At 33.6% G+C, this 24,260-nt stretch overlaps 1 protein-coding gene and 1 long non-coding RNA gene across 3 annotated transcripts in view; one reads left to right on the top strand and one right to left on the bottom strand.

Annotated features, from left to right (window-relative positions):
- Positions 1 to 24,260, bottom strand: part of LOC134809901 (uncharacterized) — a 357,341-nt gene that overhangs the window by 65,176 nt on the left and 267,905 nt on the right. The window lies entirely within an intron of this gene.
- EMCN (endomucin) overlaps positions 1 to 24,260 on the top strand; it is a 122,604-nt gene that overhangs the window by 34,626 nt on the left and 63,718 nt on the right. For both annotated transcript variants that reach the window (XM_016951918.4, XM_016951919.4), the window contains exons 2-4: positions 3,462 to 3,584; positions 8,396 to 8,467; positions 17,680 to 17,796. In XM_016951918.4, coding sequence (XP_016807407.1) covers positions 3,462 to 3,584; positions 8,396 to 8,467; positions 17,680 to 17,796 — 312 coding nt within the window. The remainder of the gene's footprint in view (positions 1 to 3,461; positions 3,585 to 8,395; positions 8,468 to 17,679; positions 17,797 to 24,260) is intronic.

The raw sequence follows: 24,260 nt of genomic DNA, 5'->3' as shown, positions 1-24,260 counted from the left end.
GTTTGTTTCTTTTTTAAGAAAAAATAGTGAACTATTTTGTCTATTTCCTCATTGTAGTTACATAAGAGCAAAACATGTGTGTGTCTAGTCACTATCACACCCTGTCAAAAGCAGAGAGCAGGTGGAGCTGAGGTATGTAGCTTTGCCTAACACTACCTTCTTATAGCCAGATGTGTGATGGTTAAGAATATATTATCTGAAGTCAAGGCTGTCTGAATTTAAATACCAATTATATCACTTAACAGTGCATAGTGTTGGCAAACTGTTAACCCTTTTTGAGCCTCAGTGTGCTTATCCATAAAATGATGATCATAAGAATATGAGCCTCTTTGTGTCTTTAAATTAGATAACCCACAGAAAGTATTTACATTGAGCCTGGAATATGGCACACTCAGTACTTTTAGAAGTTGTCAGCCCTTGCCAAAAGAGGGCATGCTGTTTGTTAAACAACCCAAAGAACTAATAATAGAGATGTTAAAGAGTACTAATTAATTAAAGTTTGACTCAGGGGAAATCAGGGGCCAAATATGTTTAAGGATGTTGAGGAGGAAAAGCCTTACAGTACATCTCAATCTTACTGCACCAGTGGTTAGAAATTCACTTAATTATAGTTTTCATAAAGTCATTTTTTGGATGTGAACTCATTGATGTCACATGATGACTTCAAAAGGCCAGAGGACATTAATAAATATAAAAATGAGGGCTTGCAGCTTGATCTAACTGGTGTCTTCTCATTCTCTGTGCCAGGCATTTTCCCTTTGTCTTTCCTAGGGTGGAATTTCTGTTTGGTCACTTTCCATGGCTCTCTAGTGACTTGATAAAATCTTAAATCTTGGTTTGGGTGTTCATGGTCCTCTACAGTTCGCCTCCAGTATTTTCCCAGATCATGCACACTATGTTCCTTCATAGCACACTGCAATCCAGCTAGACAGAACTGTTTGCAGTACTCTGAAATACCTTTCACTTCTCCACTCCAGAGTTCTGCTCATGCCCTTTCCTCTCCCTGTATGGATATATAATTACTCTTCCAGCCCTAGCTCCTAGCATGAAGTATTCATTATTCATGCCAGCAGAGTAGTCTTATTTTATCTTATAAAGTCTTGTCCAATTTGTTTGTCCAGCAGCTTTCAAATTTTTAACTAGAATCACATTAAGAAATGTATTTTGCATTGGCACACATTTCGTGCAGACTTACACACAACACACACACACACACCTATACCAAAGCTTCATGAAACAATACTTACCCTATTATTTGCAATACCACTCTCATATTGTTTCTTTTCTTTACCAACTCGGAAAAAGCTCTGACTGTAATCTACTACAGAGATTTAATTATTCTTTAATTGTATCACAACCTGCAGTATGAAAAACACTGGTTTATACAACCCATATATGATATACATTATTATTTATTGTGCATAGGCATTATATTTCCTATCAGACTGAAAGTAATGTTTGATATCATGTGATAAATCATAGAGTCTTTTATTGTATCTAATCATGATTTTTACATAAGTAGTTGCTCAATAAATATTGAGGGAGAAAACGAGAGAAGGAAAGGAAGGGAAAGAAGGAAGGAGGAAGGAAGAGAAAGAAGGAAAGAGGGAGGAAAGAAGGAAGGGAAGAAGGAAGGAAGGAAGAAAGGAAGGAAGGAAGGAAGGAAAACATCTCTAAAGATGTTGATTATGCTCAGAAATTAAGAATGTTACTATTTAGGAAGTCCATAGGTGAGGATCATTCAGGCTATTTATAGGTGAATTTTCCTGTCTAAGTGGTATTTATTTTGTAATTTCTTCAACCTCAATATGAAATTTAAAATTAGTGTTACATCATAGAAGTTAAGACTAAAACAAAAATAGCCAGAACAAAATGATTAATGGAGAAAAGATAAGCTTCTAGAGGCTGCATTCCTGCTCCCTGCTGAATATTGTGGGGTAGGGAGGTAAGACCAAGGGTGTGAAGTGCACCTCCAGAGGTGAAAAAAGCTTTTGACTTGATTTCCATAAAGCCTGTGAAAATGCAGTTCTATCATTTCTGTATGTGCTGAACACTTTTCTCTATGTGCTGAATACATCAAGCAATTTCTATGTGCTATCTATAAACAGTGCTAAGAACTAACACTTCCAAGCATCTCAAGACTATAAAATTATACAGCACGTATTCTCTATGTCATGACATTTGAGATATTAGTTTCATTGACATGCTAGATTATTGGTTTTTCTCAGATTCAAAAGGAACATTTCAAATGTAATTTAAATTTGAGAAGTCACACTATTGACATACATTTACTATAATAACATACCCAGTTTGACTGGGATTTGAATATGCCTGTATTATTCAAAGTCCATCCTCTTAACTAACATGGTATATATACTCTATCCAGACCAAGTAACAACAAAAAACAATGCTTTCCATAGACGTGAATATTTTTTTCCAAATTCTCTTATACACTTGCTCGCTGTATTTTGATTTTTAACATAAAACTGTATTTCCAGAGATGAAAACAACAAAATACAGGACTAAAAATATTTTATAAATGCTAATAAATTACAATAATTTTATGTGAAGTAAATCTTTTCATAGAACACTGAGTTAAATCTTACATACTTCACTTTGAAAAATAATAATGAAATGATGATTTTGCCAACTCTGGTTGTTACAGAAGACTGATTTCATCATTTGTTTCAATAGAAGTTTTAAGAATCCTTATTTAAAAGAAATATATAATATGGATCAAAATGTATTGCCTTCATTTCTGTGCCTTTGCCTGCCCAATTAATGTTAAAATTTAGGGAAATAAACAATTTAAAAATGTGGATTTATGGTGGTCCTATTACTTTTAAGTATGTTGCAGTTGTTGAATTTCATTAAAGATTATTGTCTTTCTTTGGAACTTATCTTTGTGTGTATATATGTGTGTGTATATATACACATATATGTATATGTATATATGTATACTCTTGTCTTTATTAATTATAATGTTTTATATTTTATACTTTATATAGTACACATTTATATAGAGTGCTTTATATCAAGAAGACTTATACTAATTTTGACATTTTACTACTTAATAACTTTAATGTGATGTAAAAATATTTAGTGAAACATCTACTGCCCAGAGAGTGCCCATTTAAGCATTTCATCTGGCAAGGTTAGTTTAGTTGGATTAAAAATATTATCAAATTTCAGATTTATACATTTATTCCTCATTAGTTTTCTTAGAAATTATATTGCTCTGAAACCACAAACTGCTCCTACCAGCCATCTTGAAAATTCATGCCATTGGGGAGAAGTAGATGCAGTTAATGAATAAATGCTGAGCTAAGGATAAATTGATTACAACTGGAAAATTGGTTGCAAATTCACATTCTACTGACCAGTACACTTGTTTAAATATACTAGTCTATTAATTGGCAAGCTATATGTAAATGTTAATGCAACTACTTTACTTTTTTCAGGTGTTTTACAGGAAGCTAATAATTCACTTGTTGTTACTACAACAAAACCATCTATAACAACACCAAACACAGAATCATTACAGAAAAATGTTGTCACACCAACAACTGGAACAACTCCTAAAGGTAGGATTAACTGTTAGTAAATTTAGTTTAACTTTAACAAATAAAATTAGTAGTATGTATATACATCAGTATGAAAAAATAATTCGGGATCTTATATCTGATTGTTATAAAGGTCAGTGCTATTTCACGATTTTGAAATTATGTGTTATTTGGGGTTCCATACAAAACCCTGAGATCTCAGTGGGCTGCTTTGTTGATGTTCTTTGGGATCACAACCTGTTTGAGAATGATTCTATTGTGAATGTTACATAAACAAAGTTTATTTTTAGAGAAAAAAGAAATTGCCATGTCCTAAGTCATAAAATATCTTTCTAAATATTCCAGTTCTCCACCTAAGCAGCACAGCCAGCATGGTGAAACTGTATTAATTACAGATTGGTTTTGTTGGTTGCATTCTGTTGATAATAGATTTAATTTGTAGGTTTCAGTAGCAATGTAATCATTATTGTTGCTGGACTGAGTGACAACTATATCTAGCTAGGTATTAAAGGAGATTACTTTACCATCCACAAAAATGTTAAAAGCCATTAGAATACTTCCATTAAAAAAAAACAAGAGATTATCAATGCAATGCATACTGCATCTGCCCATCTTGCAACACACAAAAAATAAGGCATATCACACAGGTCCTGTAATCAATGGAAAAGAAAAACAGATTTGTGGATTGTCTATGGACAAAAACTCTGGTTAGAATGCTAAGGTCATAGAAAGACCCCAGAAAATCATATATCTTGATGAATGGATAACTGAAATTCCTATGCTGTCTTTTTTACCTCTTTCTATTCCCCCCTTAATTTTCAGTCTAAGACTAGGGTCAAACATATGCAGAAGACCAATGAAAGCTAGTTCGCTGGGCTTGAATAGGGTGGTGATTCTCAGAGACAAAGAGTACTATGATCATAGTCCATTATTTCTGCATTGTTTGATTATAAGATGAAACCAAACCATTTTTAGCAACTTTACTACTTGGGGCCCTCCATAGCAGAACACTGAAGCATCCTTCTTTGAAGCAAGTGCATAGAATACTTGAGGTTACATACATACACCCACACCCACACACACACACTCCTTTTTTGGGACACTTTCACTGATTTATATTACCCATTTAATATAAACTACACTGTTGTCTGTGTCCTTCAGTAGTTATGCACTTGAGTGTTAAATTATTCATATACAATTATAAAGAATGTAATGGGTCAGAGAAGTTTTACTTTTTATCAATTTTTATTATAAAAATAGACAGCTATATCCGAAAGTAGAGAATACTGTAATTAATCTCCATATGTCCATCTCCCCAAATCACTCTTTATCTAGATTTTATCACATTTGCTTCATTTTTCTTTTTATTTCCCCTTCCTGCCTTCTTTCTGTTTCATTCTCTCTCTTAATTTGGTTGTCAAGGTACTTTGAAGGGAGCCCAGACTTCATGCCAGTTTACTTCTATACATTAAATATGCATCTCAAAAAATATAGACAATCACAAAGCTACAATGCCATCATCAAATCCTCCAAATAAATAACAATACTTTAGTATCATCTGATATTTATTTTGAGAATTTTAAGGGTTAAAATCTCGAAACATAAATCTAGCAGTGGGAGGGAAATAAAAGGAAGGAGGTTAGTCTATTCTAGGGTCTCTAATGAGAGCTACTGAGAGAGCGAGGTGGAAGAGAGATAAAGCAGGAAAGGCAGGCTCTCAGGTCCCCAGCTGCTTGGATCCAGAGTGGGAAACAGAAAGTCTGGCACAGTGGTAGGGCTGAGAAAGCCGTTAGGCAAATTGGGGTCCGTGGTGCTTATGGGAGAATGAGGGAACAACATTGGAGAAAGACAACAGAGAAAATAACTCCTTTTTGTCTGGCTTACTTGATCACCACTGTGTATTAAGGGTTAGATGAGTCAGACTAAGTACACTTAATATGCCCATCTTCCAAAGAGCAACACAATTAGTATACAGTAATAAAGGAGATGGAGAATTTATCTTAAGAATTATCATGTTCTAGGGATTGTGTATCAGTAAATTTGACTTACTAATTTCAGGACTGTGAGGGGCTTAAATTTGGAGGAGTTTTACACATTGTCCCATTCTCCAAAATAATAATTTTTAAAATTACTCAATAATACAAAAAAAAAAGGTATCTGTAGTGAAGAAGTCCCTTATTCCCTCTTTCTCATGTCCAGTATGGTCCTCTTAGCCACGATGAAAGTATTTACCAAAAAAACACAACATGGAAAGGCATCTTTATTTTCATTTTAAGGCTTCCTAATCAGAATTCTTTTGTTTAAAGGTCAAAAGATCATTGGTCTAGTAGTGCTTATGTCTTTCTAAATCACATACAATTTATTTTTCTTGCCAATGGCAGAAATTCCATCATCAAAAAAGTGGAAAATGTGCAACTGAGATGAGAATTCTTCTTGCAGCAACATAATCACTGAAGTGGCAGACGTGATTGATAGAGCTTCGCCTGGAGCAGGGCTTGCTCTCAGAGATTCACCCAATTAGAGAAATGGGACTTGACCTCTTCCTAGATGTACATCAAGTGCAATGCACATTTTGTGCAAAGGCCAAAAGGCTGGAGTTAAAAATCAACATTTGACAGATGTTGAATATCCCTATCATAAAATGAACTTCTAGGATAAAAAAGAAACTTGAAATTTAATTTTTTTAAGTTAAAAAGTTGATTATTATTCAGCTTCATTTTAAAAACATTGAATAGTCTAGTATTTTTCAATACTAGAGTTGAATTATAATGCAGGAATAAAAGTTTCTCAACAGTGATACTAACAGTTTCTGATAATAAAATATTTAGTACCAGAAATTTCAGCTGAAGTCAGTAAAGGAGCCTGATGCTTTTGGCCACGTATCTCACACAGGGTGCTAAATATGGTGATGTTTCCATTGTACATCCTCTATGTAGAAACTAACTAGATACAACTATAAACAACAAAATTTTAAAAACATTCTTGGAAATTTCTTGTATGATTAGTCAGAAAAAAATGAGTTTGGGTACCTCATTTTTCTCTGTAGTCTTTCTCCTTTTATTCATTGTCTTTCTGTTCCCTGTTATATTTGAATAGAAAATGAAGTGCCTGGGATATCTTTGTACATGACTTTTTGGTTTCTCCTTTTCATAGAATTTTGAAGTGACAAAGTTGATATTTTGCTTTTACTTTATCATCACAAAATATGAAATGTTTACAAATTAGACATTTCTTTGAAACAGTTGTAGCCTAAATAGAATTCAACATGTTTCTCAAAGATTGTTTTGGAAAATGGCATGAATGAATGCTAGTTTAAGAAACAATTTTGCAGAGAATAAGATTATGATACCTTAATGATTTAATCTATTATAAACATTTATTGACTCAAAATAATATAATATCTTTAAAAATAAATAGCTTTTTGCCCTAATCACACAATATACCCATGCAACAAACCTGCAAATAAAATTGTTAAAAAAGGAAGGAACAAAGAAGAGGGGCCGGGTGCTGTGGCTCACACCTGTAATCTCAGCACTTTGGGTGGTTGAAATTGGGGGATCACTTGAGGCCAGAAGTCTGATTCTGCAGTGAGGTATGCTCATACCACTGGACTCCAGACTGGGTGACAGAGCAAGACCTTGTCAAGCAAGAAGGAGAGAAGAAAAAGGGGAAGGAAAGAAGGAAGGAAGAAAGGAAGGAAGGAAAGAAGGAAGGAAGGAAGGAAGGGAGGGAGGGAGGGAGGGAGGGAGAAAGGAAGGAAGGAAGAAAGAAGGAAGGGAGGGAGGAAGGGAGGGAGAAAGACCATTACAGAGAGTTGGAGAGTAGGTATCAAACTGATGAGTCATGTTGACTACTTAGGGCAGATTTGCCCCTTGGTTGATTTTCATATGTTGTATGAGTGCTTCCTTAGTTGAAAGAACATTGACTAAATGCCTAGTGTATGCCAGGAATAATTCTTGATACTAAGATTAAAAATGTGACTAGAGGCTGGGCACGGTGGCTCACGCCTGTAATCCCAGCATTTTGGGAGGCCGAGGTGGGAGGATCATGAGATCGAGACCATCCTGGCTAACACGGTGAAACCCCGTCTCTACCAACAAAAAATACAAAAAAATTAGCCGGGCGTGGTGGCGGGCGCCTGTAGTCCCATCTACTCGGGAGGCTGAGGCAGGAGAATGGCGTGAACCCAGGAGGCAGAGCTTGCAGTGAGCCGAGATCGCGCCACTGCACTCCAGCCTGGGCGACAGAGCGAGACTCTGTCTCCAAAAAAAAAAAAAAAAAAAAAATGACTAGAATTGGATACTGCCCTCAAGAGCAAAGAAGGGCACACAAATTAATAGGGAAGTTTTCAAGTTCCTTCATGACGTATGTTCATTTAGAAGTTTCACTGCCATAACTACATCAATAAAATGAAATGTAATTCTAGAAAAAAAAAAAGGCATGATACTCCTAGGTCCTATTGACCATGTCACTTTTCTCACAGGGAAAAATAAAATGATTTTAAACATTAGAATTTAGAATTTTGTAACAATTTTTTGCATGTTTAAAGATACCTAAGTAACAGTCTTCAGTGGAAACTTGTTTTGGGGACTTATTATGAAAAATGTGTGTGTGTGTGTGTGTGTGTGTGTGTGTGTGTAGGCCACCCAAATATTTAATACACATATATTTAATATACATATATTCTTTAGACAAAACGAACTGGAAAATGGGAAAAATTTAAGATAGACAAAGGAGAATGCCAGTCCACCTACAGATTTAACTTACTTTATTTATTGACAGATAACATGAGATTATGATTAATAATAATTTAATCTATTTTATCAAACTAGGAACAATCACCAATGAATTACTTAAGATGTCTCTGATGTCAACAGCTACTTTTTTAACAAGTAAAGATGAAGGTGAGTAATGATTCATTTTTCTACAATTTTAAAAAATATATAATTCACATAACATAATAGTCACCCTTTTAAAGTGTACAATTCAGAAGTTTTTAGTATTTTAACAAGATTTTACAGCCACCACCACTATTAATTTCAGCACATTTTAATCTCCCCAAGAGGAAACCCTGTATTAATTACCAATCACTTCCCATATCCCCCTCCCAGCCTCTGGTAACCACTAACCTCCTTTATAGATTTGCCTGTTCTGGACATTTCATATAAATGGAATCATACAATATATGACCTTTTGTGTCTGGATTCTCTCACTTAGCATAATGTTTTCAAGTTCATCCATGTTGTAACATGTATCTGTAGTTCATTCTTTTTTATTACTAAATAATATTGCATTGTATGGATATACCACATTTTGTTTATCTGTTTATTAATTGATGAACATCTGCATTGTTTCTACTTGCTAATGATTATAAATAATGCTGCTATGAACATTTATGTGCAAGTTTTTGTCTGCCTACGTTTTTCATTTCTCTTAAGTATATGTCTTGAGGTTGAATTGCTAAGTCACAGGTTAACTCTATGTTTAACATTTTAAGGAACTGATTTCCAAAGCAGCTGTACTATATTACATTTCCACCAGCAACGTACGAGAGTTCCAATATCTCTATATTCTAGCTAACACTTGTCTGTCTTAATTATAATTATCTCAGTGGGTGTGAACTGGTATCTCATTGTGACTCTGAGTTATATTTCTCTAATGATTAATGATGTTGAACATATTTCATGTGTTTGGTAGCCATTTGTATATTGTCCTTGGAAAAATGTCCGCTCAAATTCTTTGTCTATCTTTTTAAAAATTTGGCTATTTGTCCTCTTATTGTCGAGTTGCAAGAGTTCTGTATACATTCAAAACTAGAAGTTTACAAGATAGATAATTTGCAAATATTTTTCCCATTCTATAGGTTATCTTTTAATTTTGTTGATAGTATCTTTTGAAGCCTGAAGATTCAGAAAGCTGCAGTGGACCCGACCACCAAACAGTGACCATGACCTTTATTTGGTGCAAGTTTGGCTTTGGGAAGTGCTTTGGAGCTTTTTCTCACTCCAACCACTGAGCTAGTTGTTGCCAGTTGTCACTTTTTGTCGCACATCACAATCAGATCAAGAAATGGTTTGTGGTGTAGAATAAGAGAAGATGACACTTCAAAACGAGGATTTTTAAATTTTCGCTCAGCTCATGAGGCACCCACTTAGCGAGTTTTTCCAGCTTTCCAATTTGCTTCAAATGCTAAAGGGCTGTAGAATCGTCAAGGTTTAGTTCTTTGGCAACTCCTCATGTAGTTGTTAGAGAAACAGCTTCAATGATTGCTCTCAATTGGTCATTGTGGACTTCCGATGTCTGGCCACTATGCTCCTCATCTACAAGGATCTCTTTTCCTTTGCAAAACTTCTTGAACTTCTTGAATGCACTGTATGTTCGTTAGCAATTCCTGAGACAAATGCTTTGTTTATATTGTGAGTTGTCTGCGCTTCTTTTACGACCCATTTTGAACTCAAATAAGAAAATCGCTTGGATTTGTTTTTGTCTAACATCATTTCCATAGTCTAAAATAAACATAAACAGCAAGTGATGTCATTAGCAAAAAACAAAACAAAACAAAAAAAAAAACTAACACGAAACGGGAAATGCCCATTGGAATTATATATAACATGGACGGGTGCAGTGGCTCACACCTGTAATCCCAACACTTTGGGAGGCCGAGAAGTGTGGATCACTTGAGGTCAGGAGTTCAAGACCAGCCTAACCAACATGGTGAAACCCTGAGTATGTGTATGTCTCTACTAAAAATACAAAAATTTACTGGGCGTGGTGGCACGCATCTGTAATCCCAGCTACCCGGGAGGCTGAGGCAGGAGAATCGCTTGGACCCAGGAGGTGGAGGTTGCAGTGAGCCGAGATTGGGCCGCTGCATTCCAGCCTGGGCAACAGAATGAGACTCCACCTCAAAAAAAAAAAAAAAAAAAAAAAAAAAAAAAAAAAAATATATATATATATATATATATATATATATATACTTCTAGATATATATATTTCTAGAATATATATCTAGAAGTTTATTTTATGATAGGGATATCTATCTATAAAACATAACCACATTTATTTAAGAATGTATGCCAGTATCAAATGGTACATTCCAACAATGCAAAAGCTGCAATTACATTTGCATCCACCTAATATGAGTTTTTTCTGGACTCCCGAATCTACTCCACTTATACCTATATGCCTATTGTTATGTCAGAATCATATACTCTTGATTACTATTACTTCGTATTAAGTTTTGAAAACAGGAAATGTGAGTCCTCCAACTTTTTCTTTTTTATCCAAGATTGTTTTGGCTATTCAACTTTATCACGCCAATTTTATCACACTGATTTTAATGTGAATTTTGAGATCAACTTGTCAATTTCTGCAAAGCCAGCTAGGATTGTGATAGGGATTGCATTAAATCTGTAGATCAATTTGAGGAGTATTGCCATCTTAACAATCAGGGCTTTCAATTCATGAGCATAAGATGTCTTTCCGTTTATCAATGTCTTCTTCAATTTATTTTGATGATGTTTGTAGTTTCCAAGTGTGGAAGGCTTAAACTTATTTTTGTAAAATTTATTCCTAATATTTTATTCATTTTAAATAAAATTATTTTGTAATAAAATAATTTTTTATTTCAATTTTGGATTATTCATTGCTACTATATAGAAATATAATTTATTTTTATATGTTAGTATTATATCCTTCCACTCTATTGAACTAACTTATTAACTGTAATTTGTGTGTGTGTATATGTGTATGTGTATTCCTTAGAATTTTCTATGTTCAAGATTATGTTATCTGCAAATATAGTTTTACTTCTTTCTTTCCAGTGTGGATGACTTTCTTTTATTTATAATTTTATTTTATTTATTTTATTGCTTAACTGCCCTGGCTAGCACCTTCAATACAAGGTTGAGTAGAAGTTGTGGGAGGGGACATCCTTGTCTTGTTTCTAACTCTCAGGAAAAACTGTCAGTTTTTCACCAGTAAGTATGATGTTAATTATGAGTTTTTAATAAATGACCTTTATCAGAATGAGGAAGTTCTCTTTTATTACTAGTTTGTTGAGTGTGTTTATTATGCAAGGGTATTGGATTTTTAAAAATGCCTTGTCTTATTATATTGAGATTATCATGTTTTTAAAAAATTCCTTATTTTGTTAATGTGGCATATGATATTGATTTCTATATGTTGAGTCAACCTTGAATTCCTAGGCTAAATCCAACTTGGTCATGGGATATAATTCTTTTCACATGGTGTTAAACTTTATTTATATTATTTTGTTAAGAATTTTTATGTCTATATTCATGATATATATGTTTGTAGTTTTCTTGTGATGTATTTGTCTAGTTTTGAAATCAAAATAATACTAGCCTCATAGAATAAGTTGGGAAGTGTTCCCTTCTCTACTAATTTTTGAAAGAGTTTATGAGGATTGGTGGTAATTGCTCTTTAAATATTTGGTAGAATTTTCCAGGGAAGACCCTGGTGCTGAGCTTTCTTTATGAAATTTTTAAAAAATACTAACAATTTCTTTACTTATTATAAATCTATTAGATTGTCTATTTCTTCTTGCCTCAGTTTTTGTAGTTCGTGATTTCCTAGGAATTAGCCCATTTAATCTAGACTATCTAATTTGTTGGCATATAGTTGTTCACAGCATTGCCTTATAATCCTTCTAATTTCTGTAAGGTTGGTAATAATGAATCCTCTTTCATTCATAATTTTGATAACTTGACTCCTCTCTCTTATTCTTTATCAGCATAGCCAAAAGTGTCTCAATTTTATATATCTTTTCAAAGAACAAACTTTTGTGTTTTTTTCTGTGTTGTGTTTCTATTCTCTATTTTATTTCATTCTTCTCTAATCCTTAGTGTTTCTTTCCCACGGCTTCGTATGGGTTTAGTTTGCTCTTCTTTTTCTAGTTTCTCAAATTGGCCAGCGAGGATTTTGATTGAGATTATTCTTCTTGTTAATATGTGTTAACACCTATAAATTTCCTTCTTTCCATTGCTTTCTCTGCATTCCGTAAATTTTGGTATATTATGTTTTCATATTCATTTACTGCAAAGTACTTTCTAATATTTTTTATGATTTATTCCTTGACCCCTCTATGTGTTCATGTGTTCTCATCATTTAGCTCCCACTTATAAGTGAGAACATGCAATATTTTATTTTCTTTTCCTGTGTTAGTTTGTTAAGGATAATGTCCTCCAGCTTCATCCATATTCCTGCAGAGGACATGATCTCATTCTTTTTTATAGCTGCATGGTATTTCATGGTGTATATGTACCATATATTGTTTATCCAATTTGTCATTGATGGGTCATTTAGGTTGATTGCATGCCTTTACTCTTCTGAATAGTGCTGCAACGAACATATGTGTGCTTCATAATAGAATGGTTTCTATTCATTTGGTTATATACCAAGTAATGGGATTGTTAGGTTGAGTGGTATTTCTGTTTTTAGGTCTTAAAGAAATTGCCATACTGTCTTCCACAATGTTTGAATTAATTTACACTCCGACAAACAATGTATAAGCCTTCCTTTTTCTCCACAACCTCACCGGCACCTGTTTTTTTTTTTTTTTTTTTTTTTAACATTTTAGTAATAGCCATTCTAACTGGTGTGAGAGGGTATCTCATTGTGGTTTTGATTTGCATTTCTCTAATAATCACTGATGTTGAACTTTTTTTATATGATTGTTGGCTACATGTATGTCTTCTTTTTAAAAGTGTCTGTTCATGTCCTTTGCCCATGTTATTGGGCATGGGGTTGTTTTTTCTTGTAAATTTAAATTCCTTATAGATGCGGAATATTAGACTTTTGTTGGATGCAGAGTATGCAAAAATTTCCCCCATTCTGTAGGTTATCTGTTTATTCTTTTGATAGTTTCTTTTGCTATGCAGAAGCTTTTTAGTTTAATTCAATCCCATTTGTCAATTTTTGCTTTTGTTGCAATTATTTGTGGTGTCTTCATCATGAAAACTTTGCCCATGCTTATGTCCTAAATGGTATTGTCTATTAAACTAACATTGAAAATCTTCACAGAACTGGAAAAAAACTATTTAAAAATTCATATGGAACCAAAAAAGAACCCAAATAGCCAAGGAAATCCTAAGCAATAAGAACAAAGCTAGAGGCATTATGTTACCTGACTTCAAACTATACTACTGGGCTACAGTAACCATAGACCAATGGAACAGAATAGAGAACCCAGAAATAAGGCCACATACCTACACTATCTAATCTTCAACGAAGCTGCCAAAAACAAACAATGGAGAAAGGACTCCCTGTTCAATAAATGAAGCTGGAATAATTGGCTAGCCATATGCAGAAGATTAAAACTGTACCCCTTCTTTACACCATATTCAAAAATTAACTCGACAGATTAAAGACTTAAATTAAATAATTATTTTATAAACTTTGACTATTAACTCCTTATCAGATATATAATTTACAAATTATTTTTCTCAATTTGTAAGCTGCTTTTTCATTTTGCTAATTGTTTCCTTTGCTGTGCACTAGGTTTTTAGTTTGATGTAGTCCCATTTATTTACTTTTGCTTTTGTAGCTGAGCTTTTGATGTAATATCCAAAAATAATTGCTGAGGCCATAGCCTGAGCTTTTGATGTAATATCCAGAAATAATTGCTGAGGCCAATGTGAAGGAGATTTGCCCCTATCTTCTCTTCTGGAGGTTTATGATTTCAGATATTACATTTAGGTCTTTTATCCATTTAGAGTTGATTTTTGTGTGTTGTGTCAAATAAGGGTCCAATTTCATTCTTTTGCATGTGGTAGAACAGTTTCCCCAGTGCAATTTATTGAAGAGACTATCCTTTCTTTATAGTAACCTCTTGGTGCCCTTGTTGAAAATTAATTGACCATATATGTTTAGATTTATATCTGGACTCTTTATTTTCTTCCACTGGTCTATGTGTCTGTTTTCATGCCAGTATTATACTGTTTGGATTACTGTAGCTTTGTGATATAATTTTAAATAATTAGGAAGTGTGATGCCTCTACTTTTATTTTTCTTTCTCAAGATTGTTTTGCTATTCAGGATCTTTTGTGTTTCCACACAAATTTTTTTTTCTATTTCTGTAAACAATAACATGTGAATTTTGATAGGGATTTTAAAAAATCTATATATTGATTTGGGTAATATGGACATTTTAATATTAATTATTTTAATCCATGAACATAGGATATGTTTTCATTTATTTGTGAATTCTTTAGTTTTTTTTATTAATGTTTTATAGTTTTCAGTGTGCAGCTCTTTCATTTCCTTGATTAAATTTATTCCTAAATATTTTAAGAGCATCTTTTATTCATGTAAAACCAAATATACCACAGTACTAGTAGTCTACAGCATGTATGTTAGTAAATGCTAACCTTGTCAAAAGTCTCTTACCTTTTATTCTATTTCTTAAGACAAAGTGGTCAGACATTTTTCCTATGGGCATCAGATAAAACAATGCTGTAATTCAAATTATGTAATTCCAAAGGAATAAAGCTGCCAATCTCCCTCCCTATAAAATTAAAATCCATGACCACAAACCATCCCTTCATGTTAATTGGTAACTACACATTAGATTCCTAATATAGTTAATGTCCTGATTTATTGTTTTCCTCAATAAACTTAATTCCTCAAAATATACAAAATAAATTACACGTTAACAATTCCAAGATCATTATAAAACAGACCCTCTCCCTCACATTCCTCTCAGCCCTACGCAGTGGTTTTCACCTAAGGACATGCTTGGAATCAAGGTTTCTTTTCTCCATTTACAATCTGGTACTGATACGACTCCCTCAAGCATTTCTTGTGTTAAATTCTTATTTTTTCCAACTCAAATATGGATAAATTCATTATGTTTTGTCCTTAATGTGTCCCACCTATACCAAAAGCTACGATTTAAACATACATGAATCTTAAAAACACAAGTCATAAATGTAAAGCCAATGTATCTTGATGCAATTCTCTTACAAATTAATATTTCTCCAGAAAAATTAGTTTGTGAAACCTAATGCATGCACTATTGCCTAGGATTATAGTGCAATTCATAACTGTAGATGAAAGCAGGTACATATTGTTTTGTAGGGAAAAGTAGAAAGTATTTAGATTTAAAGACCAGCTTTAAGATTGATTTACTTTTTCTCTGAAGGTGTGAATTACTCATTGGCAGTAGTTTGGAATAAACTATGTGTTAACTATAAATACAACCGGAAAAAATTTCTCAAAAAGATGTTAATATGACTATGATTCTCATATCTTAATAAATGTTAGTCAACCATGCATAGGTTCTTCTCTCCTGAGACTAGGATTTGAAGCATTTCTGTATATTAGTAAAGTTTAAAAATTTGTGGCTGTGGCAGCATCTTTTATTCTATTCAGTTTGGGTTTACCATGAATATTTTAAAACATTTTGATTTATCTTAAACATTCAAGATTTGCTCCAAGGCCTACTTCATGTGGTATAATTGACAACCTGTCCTACATTGAGTGTAGGCTCTAATTCTCATTTGTGAAGTATATTCCACATTTGTAATAGGCAATTCTCTAAGCAAAATCTTTGGCATTGCATTCCCAGCTATTCCATTATTTTTCTCCTTTCTTTGCATATTTCCAATCTGGCAGCCCTCCACATCTTTCTTAGCTATATATACTCTTTCCCTCCACCAAGACTGTTGAGTCTGCTTGATACTAGGGAACTCTTTAGGCCTTCAGGATAGCTTTTTCATGCTTTCCAATTTTAGCTCAGCTGAAGAATTCTTCTCCAAAGATTTCTGAAGAGAAACTCCTGTTCTGATCTTTCCCAAACATATGTTGGAATTCCAGTGGGAAGCAAAATCTTTACCCCCAGGAGTTCCTCCATCCTCAAATGTTGAGTTTCTGCACCTTGGGTGACCTGTCCCACTTCCATGCTAACACGAATACCAACTTCTGCTTTCTTGCTGTAATAAGGCATTATCTCTACTTCACATATTTTCCTCCCAATTTAACACTTCATGATACCTCTGAAATGTGTGGCTATTTCCAGTCATTCTCTCTCATATGCAGGATTAACACTGTAGACTACATTTGAATTTGTTTCATTTTGTTTGCACACTAATTCCCAAAGGCTTTTTACCTGAAGGAAAATGTATTTATCTACTGTCTATGAAGTCTTCTTGCAAATGATCCCTTTCTTCAGCATGACTTCCTCAACTGCACTAAGAATTTGTATTACACAGTAGATGCTTGTTGACATAGAATGGAAGTTGACTGCACTTCTAGAAAACACCAGCAATTCTTGCTCCATTCTACTCTGTGTTAGAGATCTACTAAACTGCTTTCCCCTCATCTCCAGCTAGCATCACATCCAGCTAACACCAAGCATGCAGTAAATGGCATGTCTGCATTTTCTTCACTGGCCCAATGTTTCCACATTAGACTGAAAAAACTGAAGGGCATTGATTTTTTTTCAGAATATATGGGCAAATATAAGTTGTTTCAAGTCACCTTATTCCAATGTTATCTTTGAAAAGCTCAGCCTATATTTTTGTTGTAAGTTTTTTTTTCAAAGAAAAATGAACTAAGTATAATTAAAAGTGTATTCCATTTATGTCCAATTATCCCTCATCCCCTGATTATTCCACCTGCTTGAAAATATTTTCCCAAGTGGCATGAGAACAATAGTGCCATACTTAATTACTACCACATCCTTACCTTTCTTTTCCCAGGGCAGCTGAGTGATTAACTTTTGCATAAGAAAGGCTTGAATTCAGGTCATTGTTCTCTCCTATTATAAGTTATGTGACCATGGGGAAATTATTTAATTCCTCTGAGTCTTATATATAAAATCATCATCATCATGATTACTTAATTCATAAGATTACCATGACAATCAAGTGAGATAACCTACAGCATGTACACAAGAAAGTTAATGTCCCTCCACATTCTTTAAAGTAATTAATTATATCACCAAAAGGTGAATGTTAAAATGCTGGATTTCTAAGGCTTAGTCAGAAGACTTCTAGAAATTAATCTTCAAGTTTTAGTTGGATATTAATATGAATATTAATAAGATGATCTGGTGATTTGTTATACTCCTGATGACTGTTCATTCTTTTTATAGGATTGAAAGTCACAACCACTGATGTCAGGAAGAATGAGTCCATCATTTCAAACGTAACAGTAACAAGTGTTACACTTCCAAATGCTGTTTCAACATTACAAAGTTCCAAACCCAAGAGTAAGTATGAGGATTTGTGCTGAAGTGTTAAACTAGTGTGTTGCATAAAACTAGTTTCAGAATGTTTTCCAGCATACAACTGCCAAGGAGTTATGCCCTGCTTAAATTGTCTCTTAATCTCTACCCAATAGAACAATCATTTGGCAGCCTCATCTTTTACAGTGATACCCTATCCCACTGCAGCCACAAAGGAATGGGTCACAAGGAAGATTAATGCAAGACTGGGCAGTAATCTATGATATTACCTGGCACTAAAAGGACAGCTCAGCCAACAAATTAGACAACTTAGATGAAATGAAAAAATTGTTAGAAAGAAAGAAATTGCTAAAACTGACTCAAGAAGATATGGAAATCTGAAAAAACCTATAATGATTAAAGAAATTGAAATAGGAACTAAAAATATTCCTATGAAGAAAACCCCAAGCCAAGATGGCTTCAATTGTCAATTCTATAAAGCATTTCAGAAATAAATCATACCAACTCTTCCCAAACTCTTTTAGAAAGTAAAGGAGGGGAAAACACTGCACAAATAATTATCTGAGGCTAATGTTACCCTGACACCAAAGCAAGAAAAGAATGAAAAGAAAAAGCAAGTAAAGAAAACTATAGACCAATATGGCTCTTAGACATAGATGCAAATATCCCCGATAAAATATTGCAAAAAAATCAGTAACAAGTAAAAAGGAATATAAAATATGAACAAGTCAGATTTATCCCAGAAATGCAAGATTAGTTTAACATATGAAAACCAAAGAAAGTAATACAACATATTAGTAAAATCAGTACATGTAGAAGGAGCATTCGACAAAATCTAACATTCACTCACATTAAAAACTCTCAATAAACTAGAAATATAATGAAATTTCCTCAACTTGATAAAGGGCATATACAAAAAGCCTACAGCTAACATCATACCTAATAATGAAAGACTTAATGTTTTCCCCTTAAGATCTGGAACATACCAAAGATGTCTGTTCTTATCAGTTTTATTCAACATTATAGCCAGAGGTTTTAGATAGTACAATTCAACAATGGATAATACATAGATACATTTAGATTGAAAAGGAAGAAATAAAGCATTTTTTATTAGAAGACTACATAATTATCTACGTAGAAAATTCAAAGGATTCACTATAAAACTAAAACCACTAAAGAGCGGTTTGTAGCACAGGATATAAAATATATAAAAATAAATTATATTTTTATATGTTAACAGTGGCAATCCAAAATAAAATTAAGAAAATAATTCCATCTTCAATAGCATCAAAAAGTATAAAATATGTAGAAATAAATTTAACAATAGAAGTGCAAGATTTATACACTAAACTATAAACTATTTTGGTGAGAAATTAAATATCTAAAGATACATTACATGTTTATAGATTAGAAACCTCAATATTTTAAATGATAATTCTCTCCAAGTTGATCAATAATTGATTAATATATTTAATGCAATCCCTACCAGAATCTCTGTTTTTTTAAAGAAATTGATAAGATGACCCTAGATTTGTACGGAAATAAAAAGGACCTGGAATAGTCAAAACACTTTTGAAAAAGAACAAAGTTAGAGGACACAACCCAATTTCAAAACTTATTCTAAAGCTATTGTAATCAAGCATGAACCTCAAAAACATTATACTCAATGAAAGAAGCCATACACAAAACATGACATGTGGTATGATTCCACTTACAGTAAATATGCAGAAAAGACATTTTATAAGGACAGAAAGCAGATAAGTGGTTGCCTGCAGCTGGAGATGGGAGTGGGGATTGACTCTAAATAAGCTCACAGGAGTTTTTCATTTGATGGAGCTGTTCTAAAACTAGATTATGTTATGATGATGGTTGTACAACTCTACAAATTTACTAAAAATTACTACTTGTATTCTTAAAATGAGTGCATTTAATGGTGTGTAAATCATATTTTTTATAAAGCTTTGTTGAAAAACAGAAGGAAAGAAAATGATGAGCTTAGCCAATCAAATTTTCTTTCTGAGTAGTTTGAACTAGAAAACCCAACAAACAAACAGCAGGAGTTAGCTACAGGAATTGAAGGTGCGAACTTTAGTAGTGGGAGTCTGCGGTAGTCATGGCAATTCATGTGCATACCTACGGCATCCAGAAGCAGTTATTATGAGTAAACAAATTGACAGAAAAGAATGGAGAGTATGTTGGGAGATAGGAATACCCTGTGAGCAAAATTAAAATGTTTGTGCGAGGCAGAGAGACAAGTAGAAGCTAGAACTCCCATAATTTCTGACAGCTTTCCAGTTCCAGTTTTCTCACAACAGGTACTTCTCACATTCTGGACTCCATGATATAAGTAATTTCTATGTATAGTAAACACACTTGACTGGAAGAGTTAGGAATATAAGTAATGGGTGCATTTTTGGTGTATCCATAGTCCTTACTAAGAAATGGCTACAGATGACTCATAATGTCTAAGTCTTTTCTTGGGAAATCTCTAAGGTAGAAAGAGATGACAAGTAGAAATTGTGGCTGTCCAAGACCTACTTTTGTCTAGAAACTTCAGAAACATAAATTGTCTCTTTTTTATTGTAATCATCTCAAGCACAACATACAGAAGTTTGCCTAGAAGGAGTCTAATTTCACACCGTAATTGTAAACTACTACTTCTTTTTAATGAGACAGTCACCCCGTAGAGGAATTTGAAGAGCAGAATCATCTCTTCTTCATATGAATAACATTTTCGTGTAGTAGTGGTTTGGTTTCTGATAAGTAGAACCTATTTTGTAAGTAATATATATCTAAAAGGCACCTTCAGGAAACCAAAATTCATCTACGTATAATATGATGGCCCCTATAAAATAAAAATAAAACTACTATATATATATATATATATATATATATATATATATATATATATATCTGCAAAGTGTATAGCAGCTTCTGGAAAATTAAACTCAAATAATTTGTATCCTGCACTAAATACTCACCCATTCAGTGACTTGTGAGGAAGAAAATGTCATTCACGGACTGTGATTTATTAAACCTATTACATACATTTCAGAAGTATGTGGTCAGCCCATGAGTCAGTTAAGACTTTTAATTCCACTTCAATTCATGAAGTAGAATGCTCTCTGCGTCTCAGTTCTGGGGACTGTTGTATTGATTTAGCTTCTAAACTCAGTTTAAAATGGCTTTCTTCCAAGTAGTTTAAAAAATACATCAAAGCCATTTTCTTAAGAAATGAAACACTCTGGAAAGCAGGATAATGAAATAAGCGTATTTACTGTTGTCCATTGCTTTTGTTATTTGACAAACAAGTTTTATACAAAAATTTTTAGAATTTATTATTACATTTATTTCTGGGTCAGCCATTATTCCCTAGATCCCTCTCTTTTCTCAAGGTGCTTATTGCCCAACATGGACCCTACTTGATATAATGTGTTTGCACACATTTCCATTTGCCAAGTGATGAAACCGGGACCTCTCCCAGATTCCTGGTTAGCAGAGCACCACTCCCTTTCCGTCCATCACACATAAACACTTTTAGGATTAATGGATACAGGACAGAGAGATAGAGACAAAACAAAACAATCTACTGTTGGTTAAATGTTGAACAGCTGAAGATTCAGCTCCCTCTTAAACATCTGGGCAATGGTTCCTTGGATAGGAAATATCAGACAAGTACATTGTGGGTATTTCATCTAAAGATGAAAACAAGTACAGGTTTAATTTAGAGTAGAAGAGTTAGTGAGATTTGTTGCTTTATTCCCTAGAAAGTTGGAATTCAGATCAAAAAAGAAGATCATACTCAAAACATTTCTCTCTAATCTTTTCCTATTCTTTTAGAGGGGTGTGTATTTTTCCTATTTAAAAGGAAACAATTTCTAGAATCCTAGAATTTTTAAGATAGAACTTCTCATTAATCTAGTGCTCTGACTTTATTATTTAAAAAATGTGGGCTTTTTGAATTAAAAATTATCTTATTTACTAAAAATCTTTCAGAGGATTATCTATGTACCTGGCACTATTCTGGATTGTGATAAATCGTTGTATATTAGACAGACCATGCTATCATGAAATTTACCTTCTAGTGGATGAAAAAGATAAATAAGTTAAATATTAATAATTCAATATCAGTGATACTCTAAATAATAATAAAACAGTAAAAAAAAAGCAAGTGGTGATGGTAGTGCCAATTTTCATAAGGTGTTCAAAGAATCCCTCTCTGAACAAGTGCCATTTGGAAAGAGAACTAAATAAAGTCAAGAAGTGAACATATGGATATCTGGGAAAGAGAATTCAAAGAGGAAATACAAAGTGCACAGGTGCTGATATGTGGGTGGATTTAAGTTGTTTGAATAAAGAGGAGTCATCTGTGGTTGATTGGAAGGAATGAAGGGAAGAAAAGATAGCACATGCCATTAGAGCAGGAAGAAGGGGTCAGTCCAGACAGGGCTACATAGGCCATGGTAAGGACAGTGAATTTTATTCTAATTGGATACACAATGTGATGGAGAGTTGAGAGCAGGGCAATGATATGATATTATTTACATTTTCAAAAGACCTAAATTGTAAACCTACTAGAAGAAAACCTAGGAGAAATGCTTCTTGACATTAGTCTGTGCAATGATTTTTCAAATATAACATCAAAAGCAAAGGCAACAAAAGCATAATTAGACAAATGAGATTGTATCAAATGAAAAGGCTTCAGTGCAGAAAAGGAAACAATCAACGGGGTGAAGAGATAACCTATTGATAATGGTTTGGCTGTGTCCCCACTCAAATCTCACTTGAATTGTAGCTCCCATAATTTCCACGTGTCATGGGAGGGACCTGGAGGGAGGTAACTGAATCATGAGGGCAGGTCTTTTCCATACTGTTCTTGTGACAGTGAATAAGTTTCATGAGACCTGATGGTTTTATAAAAGGCAGTTCCCTTGCACAAGCTCTCTTGCCTGCCATCATGTAAGACGTGACTTGGCTCCTCATTAACCTTCAGCCATGATTGTGACGCCTCCCCAGCCATGTGGAATTGTGATTCAAGTAAACCTCTTTATTTCATAAATTACCAAGTCTCAGGTATGTCTTTATTACAAGTGTGAGAACAGACTAATACACCTATAAAATGGAAGAAAATATTTGCAAACCATACAAATGTTAAGAGGTTAACATACAAAATATATAAGGAACTCAAACAATTTAATAGCAAGGAAACAAATAACCCAATTTTAAAATAGGCCAAGGACCTGAATGGACATTTCACAAAAAAAGACATACAAATGGCCAACAGACATATGAAAATATGCCCAACATTACTAATCATCAAGGAAATGCAAATTAAAACCACTATGAGTTATCACCTCATACCTGTTAGAATGGCCATTATCAAAAAGATGAGAGATAAAAAGTGCTGTCAAAGATATAGAGAAAAGAGAAATCTTGTATACTGTTGACGGAAATATAAAATAGTGTAGCCATTGTGGAAAACTGTATGAATATTCCCCCAAAATTAAAATTATAGCTATCATATGATCCAGTAATCCCACTTCTGGGTACATATCCAAGGAAATAAAATTAGTGTGTCAAAGGGATATTTAATTCTCATGTTCATCACAGCAATATTCACAATAGACAAGATATGGAATCAACCTAAGTGTCCATTAACAGATGAAGAGGTAAAGAAAATGTGGTATATATACACAATAGTATACTATTTTGCCTGGAAAAAAAAAGGAAAACCTGTCATTTGCGAAAGCATGGATGAACTTAGAGGTCATTATGCTAACTGAAATACGTCTGGCACAGGAAGACAAATATTGCAAGTTTTCCCTTACATGTGGAATCTAAACATGTTGAACTCATAGAGATAGAGAGTAGAATGGTAGTCACTAGAAGCTGGAGGTGGGGAGTTGGGTAGGGTGGGAATGAGAAGATGTTGGTCAAATTATACAAAGTTTCAGTTAGACAGGAGGAATACCTTCTGGAGACCTATTTTACAACCTAATGTCTATAATTAATAATAATGTATTTTCTACTTGAAAATCACTAAGAGAGTAGATTTTAAATGTTCTGACCACAAAAAAACTAATAAGTATGTGAGATTATATGTTAATCAGCTTGATTTAATCATTCCACAATACATATATATCTCAAAACATCACATTGTACACCATATGTATATATATATGGTGTACACACACACACACAAAATATTGTCATATACTGAAAATACTAGAAAACAACCTGTCTGTCTCTCTCTCTAGAGATGAGAGAGAGAGAGAGAGAGACAGAGAGAGAGAGAGAGCATCTGAGGGCAATGGCTCCAGCTAGGAGGAGTTGTCCAACTTAATAAACTAAATAAAAGAAGTCCTACAAATTCATGTAATTCTCAAGAAAGAGAAAGCCAAAGAAGACTTGCCATCCACTGGAAAGTCAGTTTAATACTGATTTTTTTTTTTCATGTGGATTTGCCTGCTTCTCTAGCTCAACAGTGA

This window comes from Pan troglodytes, chromosome 3 (assembly GCF_028858775.2).
Source record: "Pan troglodytes isolate AG18354 chromosome 3, NHGRI_mPanTro3-v2.0_pri, whole genome shotgun sequence".
In the NCBI taxonomy this organism is placed as follows: Eukaryota; Metazoa; Chordata; class Mammalia; order Primates; family Hominidae; genus Pan; species Pan troglodytes.
This window is presented reverse-complemented; position numbering and strand designations above follow the sequence as displayed.